The 24035-nt window shown below is 31.3% G+C and overlaps 1 protein-coding gene and 1 long non-coding RNA gene across 4 annotated transcripts; one reads left to right on the top strand and one right to left on the bottom strand.

Moving 5' to 3' along the window:
- Positions 1 to 4657: 4657 nt before the first annotated feature.
- On the bottom strand, positions 4658 to 6261 carry LOC145001098 (uncharacterized). Of its 3 annotated transcripts, none has more exons than XR_013661483.1 (4): positions 5835 to 6261; positions 5518 to 5735; positions 5367 to 5438; positions 4658 to 4850 (listed from the first exon to the last, which is right to left on the bottom strand). It is a non-coding gene; the product is annotated as an uncharacterized LOC145001098 (long non-coding RNA). The 3 variants fall into 3 exon arrangements; XR_013661484.1 differs by having other exon boundaries at positions 5518 to 5699; positions 5835 to 6259; XR_013661482.1 differs by having other exon boundaries at positions 5518 to 6252.
- Positions 6262 to 9563: 3302 nt separating this feature from the next.
- Positions 9564 to 10375, top strand: LOC145012664 (uncharacterized). The gene is made up of 3 exons (XM_078971464.1): positions 9564 to 9649; positions 9737 to 9819; positions 9909 to 10375. The coding sequence occupies exons 1-3, from the start codon at positions 9564 to 9566 to the stop codon at positions 10373 to 10375; spliced, it is 636 nt and encodes a 211-aa protein (XP_078827590.1).
- Positions 10376 to 24035: the final 13660 nt, after the last annotated feature.

Genomic DNA, 24035 nt, shown 5'->3' with positions numbered 1-24035 from the left:
CTTTCCCCTTTGACCTACTACTAGAATCTCCAATATGGGCTTTCCTTTTTCACTTGGGTTGGTAGATAGTCTTCCTTTTCTTTCCTTTATCTTCATGAATGGCTAGGACAAGAGCAGTAGGAACACTAATAGAATGAGACTTCTTCATTCACGCCACAAATTTGTTATTTAGTTTTACTTTTTTTAGACCATGTTTTTCATCAAAAAAATCGAACATACCAATGTTTATGATTTTTCGTGCTCTTTAACTATATATATATATATATATATATATATATATATATATATATATATATATATATATATATATATATATAAGACGTTTTTTTCAAAAAAAAAAAACTCGTTTCGTTTTTATTTATTTTTTGAAAAAAGTTAAAATTTATTTTTTATCAAAAAAATTAATAAATATATCAAAATTCATATTTTTTTGGTACTTTTTAAATATATATTTATATTGATGTAAAAAAACAAAAAAGAAATCTTTTTTTATTTGAAAATTTAGCTCAACTTCATGTTGTAATTGCTAAAAACTGATTTCTATACAATTCAAATTTACAATGTGAATAATAATAAATCAGGTTCACATTTTGAATCCTTAAAACTGAATTATACATTGTGAATGAATTTAACTGAGAATTTTATAAAACTAGTTTTTAAAATAACCCACTTCATGTTTTTCTAATATTTAGATTTATGTTTTTACCAAAAAAATAAATTTATCAAAGTTTTTTTTTTTTTTTTTTTTTTTTTTTTTGTATTCTTTATATAGATATTCATATTGATGCATAAAAACATTTTTTTTTTAATTTTTGCTCAGATCGCATTATGGATGTTGAAAACTGAATTATATTTAGTTTACAATATGAAGAATATTAAGTTAGATTTACATTGTAAATTCTGAAAACTAAATTTTATACTGTTCAGATTCACAATGTGAATAAATTCATTGGTGAATTTTACAAAACTAATTTATAAATAATCAAAACGTTAAAATATTATAAAATTAGAAGGAAGTATACTTCAATTCACATGTAAATTTCACTAAATTAATTTATGAATGATCAAAGAGTAGAAATAGAAAGCTGTATTCAAATTTTAAATGTTAAAAAATAAATTATTTACAGTTCAGATTTACAATGTGAATCCGGCTAACTAAGATGATTGTTTTAATATATATCGATGTTTATTTCTATTTTTAGATGAAAAAATGAAAATTTTGATATATCTAGTTTTTTGTTATGGATAAAAAAAATAAACCTAAATATTGAAAAAAAAAAAACAAAAATGAAATGTGTTTTTTTTTTTCGAAATAAATTATTTTTTATATGTCAATATGGATGTCTATAAGAAAGAAAATTATGAATATCAATATATTTAATTCTTTTTTCGATAAAAAACATAGACAAAAAATTAGATGATAAAAAATATTAGGTTTCTAACTACAATTACATATATATTAATTTAATTTTATTTTTTATTCTAATATTATTAATTTAATGTAATTAGAGTGCGAAGTTTAAAATTTAAAATTTAAAATGAAGAATCAATTATTAATTTAATATAATTATAGTGGAAAATTTAAAATTTAAAATTTAAAATGGAATTAATAGGTTGATAAGTGATATATAATATTAATGAAGATTTTTAATATTGTGACATTTGTCGAGAATAAATTTATTTATTTATTAGAATAGGGAGATTTATACTTTTTTTTAATAATTTGTATGAGTTTATAGATGAAATCTAAAAGGGATAATGATAATATATTTTTTCGATTTGTACATATTTGGTCATTAATTTTTTTCGTCTATATTTATCACTTTAAGTTGTTAAACTATACATATTCTGTCATTATGACCGGTTATTCTAGGTAAAACAGGAAAAATGACTTAACATGGTAATATATTTCTCACTTTACATGCATTTAGTGCTTCATATTTTTATATATTTTTATGTATATTTAGTTTTTAATATTTTTTTTATTGTAAAATAAGTCTGTTGTTATTGTACACATTCCATACTTATGACTAGTTTTTTTTTTTTTTTTTTTTTTTTTTTTTTTTTTTTTACATCATACTTGAGACAATAATTAAGAAGGTGTACAGGGTTGTTGATGTTTATGACCATTGCAACTTCGACTATTTGGTTACTTATGTCTTATGGTTTGATTTAAGTCTTATGTACGTCACAACTTCTTTATATGATCTCTTTTGAATCTACTTCAACTTTCGTTTTGATTACTCCGATTTAAAAGTAACATAGATTGTTACTTACGATCTTTATATCATGTGTTCTTTATAAATGTATGTTTGAAGTTATTTTATTTTATTTCTTTTTATTTTATAAAATCGTAAGTAAAAATATATTAGTTTTAAACGAGATTAATCTAAACAAAAATTATAGTAGACTCAATTACAAACATGTGGATATAAATATCGTTAAAATTCGAGATCATATGAAAAAGTTACGACATTCAAAACACAAGACCTAAGTCAAACTATAAGACCTAAACACCATGCTTACGATGTTGTGGTGGCCATAAGCATCAATAGCAAAAATCTAAAGAAACCGATCATAAATATTAAATATGTACAAAAACAACAAGGATTAATTTTTGAATAAAAAATCTTAAGAATTAAATATGTAACCGCTCATAAAGACTAAACGTATACAGTTTAACAAGTTATAATTATAAAAAAAAAATAATAAAAAAAAAACATAATGATCAAATATATACAAATAAAAAATATATTACTCTTTTAAACCATTATCTCAACTTCCAAACTAGTCGACTAGAAACAATATGATTTTTGTAGGAAAAAGTATGTGAAAAAGTTAATCTTGAGTATAAATAACCTCACGGATATGTTATTTTATCGAATAACTCAAATAAAAAAGTTATTAATTTTGAATAACTTAAATAAAAAATTAGTAATTTTGCTTTATACCTTTCTACTAAAAGTTATTTTAAATACTTTATAAATATTTAAATGTTAATATTAAATAATATATTAAATAACTTTTTAACAAACGAAGAAACGTCACTTTGCATGTTTGAAACGAAATACATTCTTTTTAGATTTTTTTTTTTTTTTTTTTATAAATTTCGAGTTAAATCAATATTTTATTCACTAATGTTTATTGTAAAATTTTGGTGTTGTGGTTTGGAGGATTTCTCTCTTATCATAATAGTATTATGTGTAAGTATTATGTGTACGCGTATAAGGGTAATATATATATATATATATATATATATATATATATATATATATATATATATATATATATATATATATATATATATATATATATATATATATATATATATACTAGTCGTAAACCCGCGCAAAGCGGCGGCGGCAAATAGTTTCGTTCGAAAATTAGTTCCAATCGGAAACATGATAACGTTATGCTCATTTATGTAGCTATATATATCAAATATTTTTTATTTATGTAATTTGAAGTGGAATAGTTTTTGTTTTCGTTTAAATACTACATCATATTATCAATAACTCATGCTAGCAAATATAAAATCAATAAGAATAAAAAACTAAAGAGTTGAGATTTAATATAAACTGTGTATTATACAAGTGTTGTATTAACAAACATAGGCGCTTGGCGGTTACTGTATATCATTAAAGTTAGTCAATCCAATTAATCGTAATCGATCATTGGTGGTTATCGAAGGTCCAAGCCGGTCAAAAAGTAAAATGGTAAATATTTCTTCTTCTTTTTTTTTTTTTTTCAAAATTTACATACAAGTACTCTGATTACAAAAATAAAAAATTAAAAAAAAATAATAACTATTTTTAATAAAAATGGTATTTAAAAAAATATAAGCATTAGAATATAATTGAACATTTTGGTTTAAGGCATTTTCTAAGAGTTCCATATCCATAATTCCTTTAAGGAACTTTTATAAAACTTATAATTTATGTTTTTATGAAACCAAAATAAATGGTGATGATTTGAAAATGATAATATTGTTGAATGAAATTAACAGTTTGATCAACCATGCATTTTATCCGTATATATAATAAGAAAAAAGTAGTAGATTGCCATTTATGCATTTATACGTAAATTTAAGTGCTACATGTCCCAATTCGGTTAACAAGAAAAAAAAATCCATATTACACAAATCCTTCAATACCCAAAATACCACTAATAAATTAATTATAAAAATATAAATGTATCAATAGACATATAGATGCGATTTCTCAAGAGATATGATGCTCAATTTACCTTTTGATGTGAATTATTGATTTTCCCTAAAGAATTAAAGATAACTTCTTTAAAGATAACGGAGCAATTTGAGTCTTACAAATTCTAGAAACAAAAGAATTAAAACAACACTTTTAGGTTTTGATAACATATGAAAAAAAAGGGAGATCACTCACATCATCTACAATGTTTTGCTACAGTTATCTTCTTTAAATTGCTTACACTTATGCCATCCTTAATAGTATAAGAAAGACATAAAACCTAATTTCAATAAATTTTAAATATATAACATTAAAACACCAACATATGTGATGGTATCTGATGACTATATGTACGGTTGCACCCCATCACATTTAACCAAATTGTTTGCATATTAACGAAATATTAAATAAAAGGTCTGATTATATGTATGCATAAAAAATAAATTACCAAGTATAGAAAGGTCCTCTTTAACGATCATCTATTAATAAAAGGCAAGGCGTAACAGAAGTTGTCGTCAAGACATAAATAATTAAATGAACATCAAGTGGTTGAATTGAAATATGTATGTTCATGTAGTGCAATGGCTTTCTTGTAGGTAAAGAAGATCCCATTTTGTCACCTAGTAACCTAACACCCTTAACAGCCTGCAAAAAATATACATTTTTATAATCAAGAATCATCTTAATCATTGTAATCTTATAAGACATAATTTAATTAATAAAAAACAGGCTACTAATTTTATCAAAGAGAATGTATGAACATTGGAGACCTTTGGAATTAAGAAATAAAGAGGAAAAAAAAGATTTTTTTGACTTTCCCGTCAGAGCATCCATAGTTTTGATGACATTATGCCAACATGTATGCAATTGCTGCAAATGAAACCTCCACAGGTTTATAAGGATAAAGTTTATATTTTGAGCCTAAAGATCAGATACAGCAAAAATTAACAAAATGTATGTATAATTTAGCAAAAATACTTGCCAACAAAGTAAATGTTTTGGGTAGTAAAAGCTAATCTTTTCCATTTACCATCACAATCCCTTATTGATAAATGCACAAACATGTAGATTGATTAGATTAAAAGAGAGAAATTAGTGCAATAATGAGATGTACATGTGCATGAATATAAAATTTTCAGCAACTCTTGAAGAGAACCTTACTTATCATCTTTCTCTCTTTGCCCCATTCATCCAAAAGAAAACATTCAAAAACAACAGCAATGTTCTAAATTCCTGTTGAGAATCACAACGAAAAGAGGAATAAACATCAAAGTTGAAGAGTGAATCTATAGGTTAATAGCAATTAGGTTACCTTGCATAACGATTTAAACTGAAAAAGCCAATTGACGTCTATATGGAGAGCATTCTAGCTGATTTTTAGCCATCATCTTCACCATTGACCCCCTTTCTTCAATCATTTCACTTTTACTTGTTAAAAACTTTAGGAAAACCGTGAAGCACCATTTCAATTCAACACAAATTACAGAGATTGATCTACAATGAAACTCGATATAAAATAATACAATAAAACTGAAAAAAGGAGCATCACCATTAAATTCAAGCAACATATAAGAATCAGAAGAACAAACACAACAAATCAAGAAGGTGAAGAGGATAAGAAAAACCTACCAGTGGTAGAGTAACATAACTTTACATATTTCATTTATGAAATAATTATCACCTTCCCAAACCCTCGATTTTTAACCCTCTCTCTATAAACCCCTATAATCGTGAAGGTCGTAGGCAGGGGTGCTACAGTTGATGATGGATACTGTCCACACAGGAAGAAACTGGATGATGTTTGTCATCGAATTTGAGGGTAATGTTTAGGTCTAGGTTGATTCAAGGTTAAATATGGGGAGGCCGATGGTAGATGGTAGTGACGGTGGGTAGTACGACGGTGGCCGAGAAAGGCGGTGTAACGGTGTTGAAGGATGTGAGATTAACTTAGGTTGAAGGGGCGTGAGATTGATAGTGTGCCTTTTTAAGGGATTTTAAAATTCAAATTACACGATTTAAGGATGTAGACTTCAAATTTTGAAAATTGAATGTGTGATTCAAAGATATATGCCTAGTCAAAGGGGAGAAGAAGATTAACTATGCAGGGTCAAAAGCCTATCGATTTGGTATATATGCATTAAGTAATTGTACTTTATTTTGTATGTTTTGTACGATTTAAAAAATTATTATTTTATTGATAGTTACTTGTACTGTTAGCTTCATGATTTGAACGTCTTAAAAAAATATTAATATTATAATCAATCTATTTTTAAAAATAATTAGATTTCCTTTATAAGATAGTAAAGATATATATATATATATATATATATATATATATATATATATATATATATATATATATATATATACACACTAAATAAAAAACAAACTACATTGTCTATATTGAGCAAATAACCGAACTGTAGCCAAATTAACCTATGTACTAACACTAAGGGAGCATACTAAAAATCAACACCAACGTTTTATCAACATCACAAAATAAGTAAGGATTGAATGTCAAGGCCCACATCGAGTCGTCAGACGATGGTCATACCAAGCTACCACAAGCGGGGCTTGTCACTCATATAAATATGTACAATCCATCTTATATATGTCGCCCCTCATTCCTTGCAGATTAATGGTTATAAATCATATAGTTTTTATTAAGATTTATGGTATTAGTTGATTGAGTGAAAGATAGCTCATATAGAAAACCGTTAGTGAAATGGAGCCTATCAATGTGTGAAGTGCCTTAGGTCCCGTTTGATAAACATGTTTTCAGACCCATAAAAATCTTTCCAGCTAAATGGGTCGGAAAGACCGTTTAATTTGGACCAAAAAAATCATTTTTCTCGGTAAGATGACTCTTTCCCACAAAACAATAAACCCAAGTCTGGATGGAAAAGAAAAGGCGTTGGACAATTATGCCCTAGCAAACAAAAAAAGAGAAGCGTATTCCCTGCGTTGCCTCCATTCGTCATCATCGTCTTCCCTTCGTCGATTTTCATCACACGTCTTCTCCGGCCAGCCTCCCCCCGCCAAGCAGCCTCCATCGCTACCAACTCCGCCCTGCAACTCCTCCCACAGGTGATCTCTTCCTTTTTTTTCTGCCGATTTCTTGTCGATTTCTTCCGGGGATTAAAATCAAAAATTATGATTTCTTTTGATTGTATTTCGATTGTATGTTTCATTTGTGTTATGTTTTTTTCTTCTGATTTTTATGCTTCATCTCTTTCAGTTGTATGTTAGAAATCTGATTTTTGTTCATCTTTTTGTATCAAAATCAGAATTTGTTTCATGTTTTTCATCTTGTTTTCTTCTCTTCTGATTTTTGTGCATAGGTGAAGAAAATACATGTTGATTCGGAAAGATGAACAAAAATATTGAAACATGTTTTTTTTTTTTTTTTTCTGCCGATATATGATGTATTTTTTACATAGATGCTAAAAATACATGTTGATTTGTATATATACATGCTGATTTTGTTTTTTATTTTTTGTTTTTTGAAAATAATTGCTGCTTTGTGTATATATATGCTGTTTTTTTAATATACATGTTGAATTTCATATATATGCTGAATTGTGTATATACATGCTGTTTTTTTTGAATATATATATGCTGAAATTTCATAGTTATTGATGTTTTTTATTATAGACATATCACAAAGGAAATCTAGAATCATTTGGGACCAAAGTTTAGACAAAACTTTTCTTGAGGCTTGTATCCAAGAACTAACCACAAATGGTCGTGAGGGTAGTGCCCTAAAACCAAATTCATGGAAAACTGTAGGCGAAAAATTATTAAAGGAACACGGTTTAGTCGTTGACCAAAAACAGATGAGAAACCACTACGACTACTACAAAGGAAAGTATCAAGCTTGGGTGAAACTTAAAAGCAAAACCGGAAATATATGATCCTCTAACAAATAAATTTAATTTGATTGATGAACAATGGGAGACGAAGACGAAGGTAATATATATTCGTCTAATTATAAAACAAATAGTAGAAATATGATTATTTTCTTTTAATAGTTTGATAATTTAAAAATGTTAAACAGTTGAACAAGATTGTAGGAGCTTTGAAAACTGTGCCCCTCCTTTTCCCTGATCTATGCACACAATTATTTGAAGGTTCAACCTCTACCGGCTTTGATAGTTGGGGGCATCTTCTACACTCCCTCGTCCTACTCCTGAATACACTGAGCATGACTTTGATGAGGTTCAATGCACCCAAATCAAAACTTCTGACTCAACCCAACACGTAGCTGCAAGTGAATAATCCTCTGGACATTCGAAAAATAGGGGAGTAGGTGGAAACAAAAGAGCTGGTGGAAACAAGAGAAACATAAGGGCACTAGAAGTTGAGGAGGAAATCATCAAGTTTGCAAGGACACTTGTGGAACAAAACCAAAGAAGTGAACAAAATCAAAGAAGTGAAATGGATAAGGACATAGATGTGTGTATGGAGAAATTGGCAAAAATGGGATGGGGAGAAGAAGATGAAAGACACAAGACCGCTCTTTTGTTATTTGTTGAAAGTGCCGATATTAGGAAAGTTTGGTTACGACTTACGCCTACTACTTGTGAGTCATGGGTGAGGAGTGTAGGAATGAAGTTTGGTTACCTTTGATGACTTTTTAGATGTTACATTTGTTTAATTTTACTATTTCTTTGTTGCATGACTTTTGGATGTTACGTTTGATGACTTTTTCTATGACTTTTGTTATGTTACGTTTGATGAATTTTATATGTATGGGTTTTTTTATTGGATAATTTTTGGTGCATCACTTTTGTGTTATTAGATAAATATTTTTTTGTTATTTACTTTATACTTGTCATGTTATAAATATTTTGGTTGTTTATTTTATATTTGACATGTTATATGTAATTGTATTTTATAGGTCAAGTATGATTTCTAATGGTGAAACTTTAGCTTTTCTTTTACTTGTCTTGTATTGGTTGAGGTTAAACCGGCCAAGGCTAAAAAAATTCATAGAATAAGAGATAACGATTCGAGTGGGTATGCGAATACGCAAGATTTGATACACAGGGACCCTATCGAATGTTACGATATGATGCGTCTTACACAAGAGGCATTTGTATTATTATGCAATCATTTTACGCAAAGAAGTTGGTTGAAAGCTAGTAGAACAATAAACATTGAAGAGAAGATGGCTATGTTTTTACATGTTATAGGACATAATGAACGTTTTCGAGCGGTTAAAGGAAGATTTCATCACTCCACACAAACCATTCATCGATGTTTTCATGAGGTCTTAAATGCAATGATGTGTTTTGAAAAAGAAACTATAGTACCAACAAATCCTAATCCAACAAGACATGCCTTAGAACGACAAAGATGGTGAAAGCTATATTTTCCGGAGTAATAGGTGCACTAGATGGAACTCTTGTACATGTAGTTGTGCCCATTGATCAACAAACGAGGTATAGGGGAAGAGGAAAAGGTGAATGTTATCAAAATGTATTAGGAATTTGTGATTTTGATATGATATTCACCTTTGTATGGGCTAGATGGGAAGGCATAACACATGATTCAAGAATTTTGAAAGAAGTTGCATTCAATCCGTTTTCCGGATTTCCATTCCCTCCACCAGGTTTGTAGAATTTATATAAGTTTATTTATATTCTTTATATAAGTTTTATTATCTATATTATTTATATAATAAATGTCACTCGCCTACAGATAAATATTATATTTTTGATACTGCATATACCAACACTCGTGGATTCATGGCTCCATACCGTGGCACTAGGTATTGGTTAGCCGATTTTCAAGGACGTCGACCTTTAACTAAAGAAGAAACGTTCAATCTTGCTCATGCACAACTTAGAAAATTTATTGAGCATGCTTATGATGTATTGAATGCGAGATTCCCAATCTTAAAACAAATGGCTCCTTATCCTTTTCCGATACAAAGAGACATAGTCATTGCTTGTGTCGCGGTCCATAATTTTATAAGGAAATACAATATCCAAGATGAGTTATTTGAAAATTTTGAAGAGAACGTTATGGTTAATCTTGATGTGCACGGTGGAGGAATTGAAGGTGAAAACACACAAGGCATAGAATGGGGTTTAGAAGCCGTTGAATACATAGCTACTTTGCGTGAGCAGATTGCTAATCAACTACTTTCACCCGGTTTACTTTAGAGATGTATGAAAATTAGTATGCTATTTTCAATTTTAGTATGTTTCTATTTGGATTTCGATTGATTTATGTTTAATTACTTTGTAAGACAATTTGTATTCGAAATTTTAAATGATTATTGTGTAATTTTGATTTTGTATGATAATTTATATGTTTTTATAATCATTCAACAACTTCATACAACACACAATAGAACAGCAGGGTAATATGGTCATTTTTCCATCATTCATCATAGTCAGTTATATGTACAATCAAACAATATTGTTTCTTTCTCAGTCAGAAAACTTTCCCAGATAGCACTTTCCCATACAACACTTTCCCAGACAACAACTATCAAACGGCCCCCTAGTCACACACTTTTAGTTAAAATAATATTAGACTAATTCAGTTACAATAGTTTAGGAAAACGACAGTTCGAGTCTTAAATTGTAAAACTTTAAAAAACTTGACATTACAACAATTATATTCATTCTTGTGATAAAAATCGGACAACATGAGGTCTGTGTTATGACCAAAAGCTACGTTTCAACCAATGTGAAACCAACAATTTTCATAAAACCAACAATTTACAAAATCGTTAAAAATAAAGCACTTATAATAACACGATTTTCAAACATAATAATCAACATGCTTTCGTAAATAACAATTTCGTGTGTACAAAAATAACTATACTTTTATAATAATATAAAATTTAACACACCCGAGTAAAATTTCATATAAACATATCTGCATGTATATATATATATATATATATATATATATATATATATATATATATATATATATATATATATATATATATATATATATATATATATATATATATATATATATATATATATTAAAGCATATTAGTCATATCTTGAATTTTAAAAAGTATAAGTTACAAAGCTCTTTGTACATATCAAAAATGTATAAATAATTCATTAATACCTGCTAAAAGTATGAATACTCAAATTACGGAAAGTAATTAAAAAAATTCAATTTGAAGAAAAATGAAAATTTTAAAATATTAAATTCATGTATATAAGTTCATTTATATTTCTTAAACTAGACACCAATATTAATTAATTAACACTAATAGTATAAACAAACAATATAAATATAAGGTATAAATACAAATATTTTATTTTAAAGTGGTAAAATTTTATTACAGAATTACTAATAATAAAATATAATAATTATTTCTCCGTAAGAAAATATTCTCAAAAAGGTATTTTCCGCTGTCGCTTTGCGCGGTTAGAGATCTAATATATATATATATATATATATATATACATATATATATATATATATATATATATATATATGTTATAATGTGGATTGAAAACTATTGTGTGGACGTGTGAACAATGTTATTCTATGAGAATTACTAAAATAATACGTTGTTAAGTAATGTGAATATGTCAACCTTACACAATTATTGTCATTTTCATTCATTCTCACTAACTCTTGTTCATTTTTGTTCTCACACATCTTTTTTCACTCATTTTCATTCTTACAGAATACGACTCAATAAACATCCTGACAACATTCTGACAAAATGTGAATAATAATAAAAAGTCTATAATAACATTATAGACGACTTAATTTGTGAGAATGCTTGATAATGACAATAGTTATGTAAGATTGAACGTATTCACATTATCAAACAACATATTTTCTTTGTTATTCTCATAGAATAGCATTGTCCACACATCCGCACAATAGATAATCCACATTTGAACCTAGCTCTCTCTCTCTCTCCCTCTCTCTCTTTCTCTCTCTCTTTCTCTCTCTCTCTCTCTCTCTCTCTCTATATATATATATATATATATATATATATATATATATATATATATATATATATATATATATATATATATATATAGACACACACATACACATACACACTAGTGAAATAAAAATGGTCGTGGTAAGTAGGGACGAGGAAAGGTAATTTCGGTAGATTCATGACCATTGTCCGAGACTTTGAAAGAGTGTAAGTGCATTGATATTATGAGTAATAAATCGTAAGTATATTACTATTATCAATAAACATCCAAGTATGCTTCTGTCATTGATAACGAAAAGAAAGTACATTTTTATAATGGGTAAGGAAATGAAATTACGATAAAACTAAAGTACATTGCATATATCAATGAGAAAACAAAGTACATTTCCATATCTTAGTTCAACTAATTGTTGACGAGGATGTGAAGATTAACATTTATAAAAAGTAATCCTTTAGATAACTTGTATACATGTGTTTCATCGTCCTTTTGACATGGTGAAACTCCCATTATTTAACTGATAAAAAAAATAATAGATTTTAGCTGGAATAAAGAAAAATGCTATTTCAATGTAGCATATAAGGATAAAGTTAAATTCCTTGTTTGAATTCAAGTGATAGGCATTTTGAATTTGAACTCATCAGTCTTTAATCTTCTCAAATGTTACAACAAAAGCAAATAAGAAAACATCAGTTAGATTCTTTGTTAATTTTCAACAGAGAGTGAGATAATTCACTTGAGGTTAGTAATTTGATTATGGAGGAGCTGCAGTGTCACAACTAGCATTTTAGGCTAGGAAATTTTTCTATGTATAATTAACTCCTGATGTATCTTGTAAATATAAGTTTAATGTTATGCATGTTATTCATTCAACAATGACAATTCGAATCTAAACTCAATCGTGTATCCTTAAACCTAATTCCATATGCTACATACATTCAACTTTGGGTTTGTAATCCTAACGTCCCGGTTCAAACCTGTTGTTGGACCAGGACTCTCTTGTTGGGCCTAATGGGTCAATAAACCGTCAACTTGATTCTTTTGGGCCAAGAATACACATTTAAGCCCTAGTTAGACTCATATTCATTAAACAATAACATTTTGGGCCATAAGACTCTTCATGGGCCTTATTGGGCCAAAAATTACTCATTTTGTCTTCATGGGCCTTATTGGGTCGGAAACCATTTAATTAATCACAATGGGTCAAAAACCCATTCCTTTTATCATCTTGTGCCGTAAACACACATCTGTGAGCCCAATGGGCCGAAAGTTTCCTTATTGGGCCATACATTTTTTGTTCCTATTTAAATTATCCCCAATGTTTATTCTTTCTTTCCTCCCTTCATCCTTATTCTCGCTTGTATATATGTATGTACAAAAGAAAAGAGAAATTTAATAAATTCAAATTGGTGACACCTCACTAATGTTTAGTGGTAATCCAAGCAACAAATTCTCATGTTTCTAGACACTAAACCATGTAAAAACCACTTAATCTCTCTCTCTCTCTCTCTCTCTCTCTTATTCTATTCTTATCCTCAGTCGAAACCCTTCACCATCACTCACATTTCATCTCAAATTCAAACTCCCATTTCTCTCTAAAGCTACAAAGAACTCATTCATTCTTCCTCTTCAGAATTCGTGTGCTTATGTGTGTGTTCAAGGATACTTCATCAAAACTCATTCATTCTTGGTAAGCTACTTCTATTTAAGAAGTTTAACTACATTTTTATGTTGAACTTATCACTCATAAACACTTCATTTCATTCTTCTTGCTTCTTAGAACTTCCTAAGTCCGAAAATCTCATCAAAGGAGCAATCTAGACCAAAAACACCTCCATTCCTTTTCATTTCTTCATAAAAACCGAATTCATCACCCAAGGTGAGTTTACACCCCCTGATTTTCAGTTTAATATGTTTTTAGGGGAGAATAAAAGTTTCTTTTTGTGTTATATCTAAGTATTTATACATGTATGTGTGTGTTTTCATGTTATATGTTGTGATCATGCTATAAAGATATGTTAAACCTTCATAAATCTCGAAAGACCTACAAAACTTGGTGATGTTTGAAAACTAAAACACAATATGTAACTTACTATGAAGTTGAAAGGATTGGACATGTTAAGAAATACTTGAAAACTAAATAAAAACCGTATGAGGGTCCATATTTGACAAATAAACAAAAAGTGAAGCCTTTATGTTAATTTACGGTTCTGAGAGGATCAAAAGAGACATTTCTAGATGAAAATGGATCTTTATGATATTCATTGTTTTAAAGGGGCCAAAAGTGTTAATTTTCACAAAATGGGCTTCTATTTAGGCCTTCACGGTTTTCATGGGCCTAAGACGTAAATTGTGGCCTTTATGTACTTAAAATGTCATTTCCATTAAATTTGGGCCAAAAATGTTATTTCCGATATATTTGGGTCGAAAATATCATTTTTATTAAATTTGGGCCGACATTGTTATTCCCTATATATTTGGGCCGAAAATGTCATTTCCATTAAAATTGGGCCGATAATGTTATTTCTATCAAAAGTGGGCTGTAAACGTCATTTTTACCAAAAATGGGCTTTAAATGTAAGATTTCGGTCTTAATGGGCCTAAAGTGTCGTTTTTAACAAAAAATGGGTCTATAATGTAAATTCTTGGCTTAATGGGCCAAGAATGTCATTTTCAAAAAAAAGTGGGCCTTTTATGCCATTTTAGTGAAAATTGAGCTAAAATAATGCATTATAATAACAAATGGGTTAATTACACCATTTTCAGTTCTATTGGGCCATGTATACACATTTCATGTTTATTGGGCCTTAGTGACCCATTTACATATTTATTGGTCCCTGTATACACATTTCATGTTTATTGGGCCTTAGTGACCCATTTACATGTTTATTGGACTGGACATACTCATTTCATGTTTGTGGGCCTTATAGGCCCATTGGTATTCTTATTGGGCCTCCCGACACATTTTTTGTTAATCGGGCCAATAACGAACAATACTTAACACTTTGATAAAAATAAATGGTATTTTCATCACTAATGTTTTGTAATCAAATGCATACTCGAAACATTATTTTAAAACGGTAAACAATGTGATACACTGTTCGCGTAAATTTAGTGAAGGTTCTTATGAGACGTTCTTTCATTCGTACTTACCTAGTGTACAACCTTAAGTCCTGTAGTTATAACTAGAGTCTCTTGGAGGGAGAGCGAGAGTTTGTGTATAGATTTATACGTGGTTGACAACCTCGCACCTGAGCTGTTCGCTACAACTAGACTAGGCCAGTCTAGGGTGACAAATGTCTTACCTTAAACCAGTTGACGCCTGAAAAACGTCATGACAGAAAAATCAGTCATATCAAGCATGGTTATAACGACTCACATAGAGATTAACTCCACTGTAAAATTTACGGAATACATATACATTTTTACAGTTATGAAACTATACAAACACCATTTTACGGTCTTAGGGTTTTAAGACCACAAAACTTTTACAAGCAGAAAATATTGGATTTTCTAGGAAACTTACTTTATACATTACATTCTACTTACAACAGAAAATATAGGATTTTCAAAACAAAAACACACATACTTTAATACAAGATTTGACACAAAACTTCCAAACCATTTTTACAGAAAATATCGGATTTCTGGCATTTACAAAGTGATACAAAACTTTCATACAAACATGCTTATGAACTCACCAACATTACATATGTTGACATTTTCAAAATAACTTGTATTCTCAGGAAATCATTAAGCGGGTTGGTCATCAAGAACACATGGATTTTGTTGTATTTTTGTTATCATCATACACTTATTACTTTGGAATGTAATTTGTAAGCCAACACACTTATGTAAACAATGATGGTTGTATTATTGTATGTGTGATGATGATGTTATCTTGATTCACTTATTTACACTCTGATGATATTACAAAATGAAGTCACCCAACCCCCGGACGTTTCCACCGTTCTGGTTCGGGGGTGTGACAGATTGGTATTAGAGCAATGCTTATAGTGAACTAGCATATCTAATCATACAAGATATGCAACTATGAATACATTTGGGACTAAAATACTCTAAACAAAAATAAAAGACATACCTATGTGTGCATTTTAGGCTACTGTTACAATAAGAAACAATAAAAGCCTTTAGAGGAGTTGAACATCGCGATTAAACCTGGGCAGTTATGTAATCATATTGGGGGTAAATACAGCCTAATCAACTATATTTAGTCAAAAAACAACCAACATGTGCTTGGTAGTGATCGTGGTGGGCAATGAATCTAGAAACTTACCAACCTCGTATCCAAAAAGTTTTAAGGAACCAAACATAAACAAATAAAATACTATAGGAGTATTTTAAGACGTCGTCTATTCTCTTGTACTTACATATTCTTAGTACATATTCTATGGCTGGATTTCATCTCCGTAGAGAACCTTACTTCCCGAACCAGGGTGTCACACCCCGCTAAAGCGGAAACGCAAGGTTTGACAGCGATAACGGTTTCATTGCAAAAGATAAAGATACATCACCATAGCAGTATTTAAAGTTTACAACCCATAGCATCAAAAGAAACAAAATACAAGTTTTTCAAAATAACATTGTTCAAAATATAACTTCATAATAGCTTCAACACGATGCATCATGCTCTATGATGATGAATCTTTACATCCACTTACTAATTATTTCCTGAAAAAGCATGTAAAACGGGCGTCAACTATGAAAATAGTTGGTGAGTTCACAAGTTTATAAAATCGAGCGTACAACAAGGCTTTTCGTAAATACAAGTACATTGCTTTAATGATAAACAAGTTGATTGCTATTAAGGAATACAAGTTTATTGCTATAACGAGAAACGAGTTTGTATGTGTATGAGAAAACAATGAGTCTCAACCAAACCTATGACTGAAGCCCTATCGAGATCTATGCTTATCGTTCCATAGATGAATATGGTATCATGCACTCCAGCGATTCGGGCGAGTGAGGAGTTGTCAATTCCTAATAGTGCTATCCATAATGACTATTGGCTCAAAGAGTTATTGGTTAGAGATAAGGGAAGGGCCTTAGTACGATAAGTTCTCATGTTCCGTGTTGCATAAACATACATAAAGATACATAGCAATACAATAGCAATCAAGTTTGATAATAAACAATTTAAATACATCATGCAAACAATAGTTTTTCTGGACATGCTTTTCCACCCCAAAACATAAAAACCGAAAATAGGGGAGTGCGTGAATACTCACGATGTTTCGTGTAGGCACAAGCGGTACTTCGGGATGCACCAACGTCTTACTACCGGGATCCTACGATATCAAACACACACACACTAGTGAGTTTCCATGTCGAAATCTAATGCTAATATACTAAACTCTACATATAGGGAAATGTCAATTTATGTTTTAATATTGGATTTTATATCAATTGGTTACACTTTTTCTGAAATATTGAATTTTACAAGTCATGTGATTAATTACAACTTTAGAATATTAATTTTCCAAATTTTTAAGTCTCTATAACAACATAAATTCACGAAAAATAGCATTCGAGGGATAAAAATTCTCAAACTTTTTATTTAACTGATATTACACAATAGAAGGCTGGGAAAAATATAAAAATGGATTTTCAAGCTGTTTAACTATATTTTATGATTTATGGGCATTTATTCCAATAAAAATTGAAATAAATAGAAAACAGTTTCCAAAATTACCCAAACTTTTTATTTAATTGTTATTATACATAACTAGGCTGGGAAAAATATAAAAGATATTTTTCAGTGGGTATTTCTATTTTTCCTTGTTTTATTCCTTTAAATAGTCATTAATTAAAGAAATAATATTAAACAGTTAAAATAAATCACCATAAACTTTTATAATATGAATAACCTGGGAAAATGTTAAGTGCATTTTAATGCAATTAACTTTAGAAAATAAGAGAAAAATAGTTTACTGTAGAGAAAAATCCTCAAAAATTTTATGTAACCTGCTACGGTATAATATGATATCCTGGTAAATTTTCATGAATTTTGGATAATCAGAACTATTTTTCCCATTTTTAGACCATTATAATTACCAAAAATTGGGAAAAATAGCTAGACGTGATGAAAAATCTTGAAATTATTTTATGGAGTCACATATCATAGGTAAGGTATGCGAAAATTGTTAGATACAATTTTCACATCCTGTAAAGAGGTTTTGTAATTTATCATGCCCTAAACAAAATACAATTAGAAATCATATGAAACAGTAACAAAAATTGCTGAAATTTGGTGAGGGGTCATTACTCCCTGAAAGGATCATGCATGAATTTATTTAGGATTTATTGACCTTTGGAAGTATTTTATATGATTTATGCCATTGGTTTTAGCAATAATTCTAATAAATCAAAGAAATAACAAAAGCTCTTGAAATTTTCCAGATTATCTCATCCATGCAAGTGCTTTCATAAGGAAAAATGTTAAGAATGTTTTCAGAAGAGAAATGAGGGTAACGATTCCAAACAATTTAAGAAAAGTTGCATGCAATAATGCATGAAGTGTAGATGTGGCTGAAGTTCATGAATTTGTGTAGCCCATTCAGTGAGGTTTTAAGCCATGAAATTTCAACCATCATTCACTAGATATGTTAAGTTTCTAAGTCATTTTTCCTCAGATTTATGGTTGGGTTTAAGGCCATTGTTTAAGCAAGATAAAAATAGTGATCACAGAAAAAGAGCTGTATGCGCAACCTTTTTGTAAAATATGCCAAAAATCGGATATTTAATATTTTACAGTGAGATCAGCTTGGTTTGAAAGTTAACTCATGGAACTAACCAATACAAAAAGAATATCATGATTTGGTTAAGAAATGACTGAATTATGGCCGTTCAAAGGCGAACAAAGTAATCTGGCAGATTGCATGTTTGTTTGTGTGCATTATTAGGGTATTTCAACAAGAACATCATGCATGCCTTTGGTAAGATCCAATTTCTAACACATGCATGGAATGAATGAGCATCCAAGATGTACTAGAAATGGTTTAAATGCTTTTGGTCATGCATGAACATAAAAGAAATGGAGAAGAACATGAAATATTAGATTTTGATGTCACATGATCATATGTGCATCTTTTTCACTCCTTGCATGGGTTTGATCCCGGATTTTCACCATTTCAAACACATTCACTGTGTTATGGTGAGAATCTACAAACCACAAGGGGAGAATAAAGATTTCTAGCCATGGAAAGGCATAGAATCCGAAAAGTAGAGAAGACTAAGAAGAAAAAGAGGTTTAACCATGAAACTATGGAAGAAGATGTTGTTGTTTACCTTGGTTTTGACCTTGAGAGAAGTAAGAACACTTCAAGGGCTTCAAAATCTGGAAATTTTGCAGAGGATTGAGAGGATTTTCGTGAGTTTAGAGAGAGGAAGAAGAGAGTGAAGTCTGTGAAGAGAGTGAAGTGAGAAGAGTGAAGAGAGAAGAGGTGGAGTTTGGGTTTGAGTTTAATCATGAGTTTTGGGAAGAGAGTGCATGGGAGAGGGGATGGCCGGCTCTTGCATGCATTTAGGCCTCCTCTCTCCTAAAATTTAAACGTTATAAACTTCCCTCCTATATTTTATATAAAAACATTCATTTTTATAAAATGTTTATTAAGCAATTTGATTTATTTAAAAATCTTGTTTTTAACTAATAAATTATGATTAATGTATGATAATTTATATTTCTATTTCATTGGTATAATCCATAATTTGATTAATAAAATTTGATATTAGGAAGTTTATAGCTAAATTTTATAAAGTTTTTAAGCTTTAAGATTTATAAATTTGGATTTTTGGCTCTTTAGGGTTTCTGGAATATTGTTTGATATTCAACAACATGTTGAAGTATAATTAGAATGTTTTAATTTATTTTTAGAGTTTTATACCCTATTTCAATTATAACAAAGCTTGAAGCTTTATTCCAGTTATAGTATTGGCATTTCCTATTGTAGCTAAGCAACTTACTAGAATTGTAAGTATCAAGTATATTAGTCCTAAACCTTAGTTGGATCCTAGTTTATGCAAGATTTTTGACCTAATTTATACTACTAGGTCATGGCATGTTGTGCATGAATGGTTTTTATAAAGATGCATGAGTCCGAGAATGACCTGAATTGACAGTTGTCACAGTATCACCCACTTAAAAAGAATTTCGTCCCGAAATTCATTCTATGTCATCGTTTGTTGTCGCAAGGGAAAAGTTGTGGATACTTTTCCTTTATGAAGTCCTCGCGCTCCCAAGTGTACTTCGTCCCGCGTTTTGAGTTCCATCGAACTTTCACAATCGGGATCTTACTCCGCTTAAGTTGTTTTACCTCCCTCTCAAGAATTTCTATCGGTTCCTCAATGAAGTTTAGCTTATCATTGATCTTAATTTCCTCCATGGGTACTATCAATGCTTCATCGGCTGGACATTTCTTAAGGTTGGAGACGTGGAATGTGTCGTGAATGACGCTTAACTCTTGGGGCAACTGGAGTTTATAAGCTACCAGAACAATCCTTTCAATGCTTTCAAAGGGTCCAACATATCTCGGGCTTAGTTTTCCTTTCTTACCAAAACGTACAAGCCCTTTCCAAGGCAACACTTTTAAAAGTACCTTGTCTCCTACTTGGAATTCTAATGGTTTTCGACGATTATCCACATAACTTTTCTGACAATCTCTAGCAGCTTTAAGCCTATCCTTGATGATAGCAATCTTGTCAAATGTTTCCAGGACAAGTTCGAGTCTAGTCAACTGTCTGTCTCCAATTTCTGTCCAACATAAGGGCGAACGACACTTGCATCCATACAATGCTTCATATGGAGCACATTGGATACTCGTATGGTAACTGTTATTGTAGGATAACTCAACTAGAGGCAAATGAGTATCCCAATTTCCGTTGAACTCAATGACACACGCTCGTAGCATGTCTTCCAATGTTTGTATTGTTCTCTATGTTTTCCCATCTGTCTGAGGGTGGTAAGTTGTGCTCAAATCTATCTTGGTTCCTAGTGCCTTCTGTAACATCCACCAAAATCGAGATGTGAAACAACTATCTCTATCAGAAATGATAGATAGGGGTACACCATGCAGAGAAACAATTTTGTCGATGTAGATTTGGGGCAATTTTTCCATCTTGAAATCTTCCCGAATGGGGAGAAAATGAGCAGATTTTGTCAGTCGATCCAATATGACCCAAATTGAGTCATGACCTTTAGCAGTTCTAGGAAGTTTGGTAACGAAATCCATAGATATTTGCTCCCATTTCCATTGGTTAATTTCAGGTTGTTGCAACAAGCCTGATGGTTTTTGATGTTCATCTTTGACTATTGAGCATGTAAGACACTTCCCAACATACAAGGCAATATCCTTTTTCATTCCAGGCCACCAATAGTACTCTTTAAGATCCTTGTACATCTTATCTGCTCCAGGGTGGATTGAGTATTTAGATCGATGAGACTCCTCTAGTACCATGTCTCTCAGGTTGTTAACCCTTGGAATCCAGACCATGTCCTTAAAATAACGAACTCCATCGGGTTTGGTTTCAAATCTCTCTTCCAAACCATGTAAGGTCTCGCCTGGAAGATTTTCCTTGAATAATGCTTTCTCCTGGGCATCAATGATTTGAGATTTCAAGCTTGTCTAAATTACCATTCCCAAATCTCTCACACGGGAAGGTTTCACTCTTTCTTTCCTACTAAGAGCTTCGGCTACTACGTTAGCTTTCTCTGGGTGATATCGTATCTCACAATCATAATCACTAAACAACTCTACCCATCTTCTCTTCCGCATGTTTAACATTTTCTGATCTAGGATATGCTGAAGGCTTTTGTGATCGATATAAATGGTGCACTTGGTTCCGTACAAATAATGCCTCCATATCTTAAGGGCGAAGACTATTGCTCCAAGTTCTAGATCATGGGTGGTATAATTTTTCTCATGCGGTTTGAGTTGTCTGGAAGCGTACGCAATGACTTTCTCTTTTTGCATTAACACACATCCTAACCCTTGATGAGATGCATCACAATACACCACAAAGTTTTCTGATCTTTCTGGTAAAGCCAGAATTGGTGCATTGCACTGCTTGTTTTTTAGGATTTGAAACGCCTCTTCATGTTTCTCTTCCCAGAGAAATTTTCTATCCTTTTGGGTCAAAGATGTTAATGGTTGAGCAATCCTAGAGAAATTCTCAATGAAGCGTCTGTAGTACCCAGCTAATCCTAAGAACTATCGTATTTCTATCGGGGTTTTGGGGGCTTCCCATTTCTTGATTGCCTCGATCTTAGCTGGATCTACATGGATTCCTTTTTCGCCAATCACATGACTAAGAAAATGTACTTCCCGAATCCAAAATTTACACTTAGTGAACTTGGCATACAATTTCTGCTCCTTCAATAGCTCCAACACTAGCTTCAGATGTCTATTGTGATCTTCTTTGGTCCGCGAGTAAACAAGTATGTCATCGATAAATACAATTACAAACTTGTCTAGGTATGGTCTACAGACCCTGTTCATGAAATCCATGAATACAGCAGGTGCGTTCGTTAGTCCAAAAGGCATGACTAAGAATTCATAATGTCCATAACGGGTTCTAAATGCTGTTTTGTGAATGTCCTCTTCGTGAATTCTTAACTGATGATACCCTGACCGAAGGTCGATTTTTGAGAAGTAGGAAGCGCCCTGCAACTGATCGAATAAGTCATCTATTGTAGGGAGGGGATATCGATTCTTGATTGTCAATTTGTTCAGTTCTCTGTAATCAATGCACATTCGGAACGAACCATCTTTCTTTTTGACGAATAACATTGGGGCACCCCACGGTGAAGAACTTGGTCGAATAAACCCTTTGTCTAGAAGTTCTTGAAGTTTCCCGGATAGTTCTTGCATCTCGGATGGTGCAAGGCGATATGGTGCTTTTGCTACCGGTGCCGCTCCGGGAACTAAGTCTATCCGAAATTCGACCTGCCTATAAGGGGGTAGACCGGGCAATTCCTCCGGAAACACTTCGGGATAGTTTTGAACCACTGGAATCTCCTTGAGTTGCTTAACTTCAGGTTCTCTCTCTAGCACGTGGGCCATGAATGCAATACAATTCTTCTTCAGGTATTTGTGAATCTTCATGCTTGATACTATGTTTAAACTTCTTCCTGGCTTTTCACCGTGTATGATAAGGGTTTCTCCATTAGGGAGAGGCACTCTAATGACTTTCTCGTAACAACCAATGTCCGCTCTATTTTTGGATAACCAATCCATCCCTACTATCACATCAAAACTACCTAGCTCTATCGGAATTAGGTCAATGCTAAAGAGCTTATCAGCTAAATTTAGAGTACAACCAGGAATTATATCACTAGCCCTAATTTCATATCCATCAACAAGTTCAACAGCATAAGCATTCCTCATCTTTACCGATTTCAAGACAATTAACGGTCTAAATGCTAAAGAAACAAAACTCCTATCTGCTCCTGCATCGAATATTACTAATGCAAAATGGTTGTTCAGGAGAAACGTACCTGTTACCACTTCAGGGTTCTGACGAGCTTCTTCTGCACCAATCACAAAGGCTACACCTCTTGGCCGTCCAACTTCATTTCCTTGAAAGTTTTGCCTGGCTTGGCCTTGTCCATTGTTACCAGGTCCATTGTTCAGTTTGGGACATGCTCTACGGAGATGATCAGTACTCCCGCACTCGTAACATGCCCTTTTTGCCTCCTTATTCACCTTACAATACTTCGAGTAATGGCCTGTTTGCTTACAGTTTTGGCACACTAGGCAAGCTCCCTTGTGATGGAAGTTACACTTATTGCACTTCGGAAGCGGCCCTGAGTACTGCTTTCGCTCCTGCACTTCCCGTTCTTGAGTTTTCACTGGTTCTTGCTCCTGGGCTCTTA

The sequence above is a fragment of the Lactuca saligna genome, chromosome 1 (assembly GCF_052625555.1).
Source record: "Lactuca saligna cultivar CGN05327 chromosome 1, ASM5262555v1, whole genome shotgun sequence".
NCBI classification, from domain to species: Eukaryota; Viridiplantae; Streptophyta; class Magnoliopsida; order Asterales; family Asteraceae; genus Lactuca; species Lactuca saligna.
Note: the sequence above shows the minus strand (reverse complement) of the source record. Positions and strands in the feature narration are given on the sequence as shown.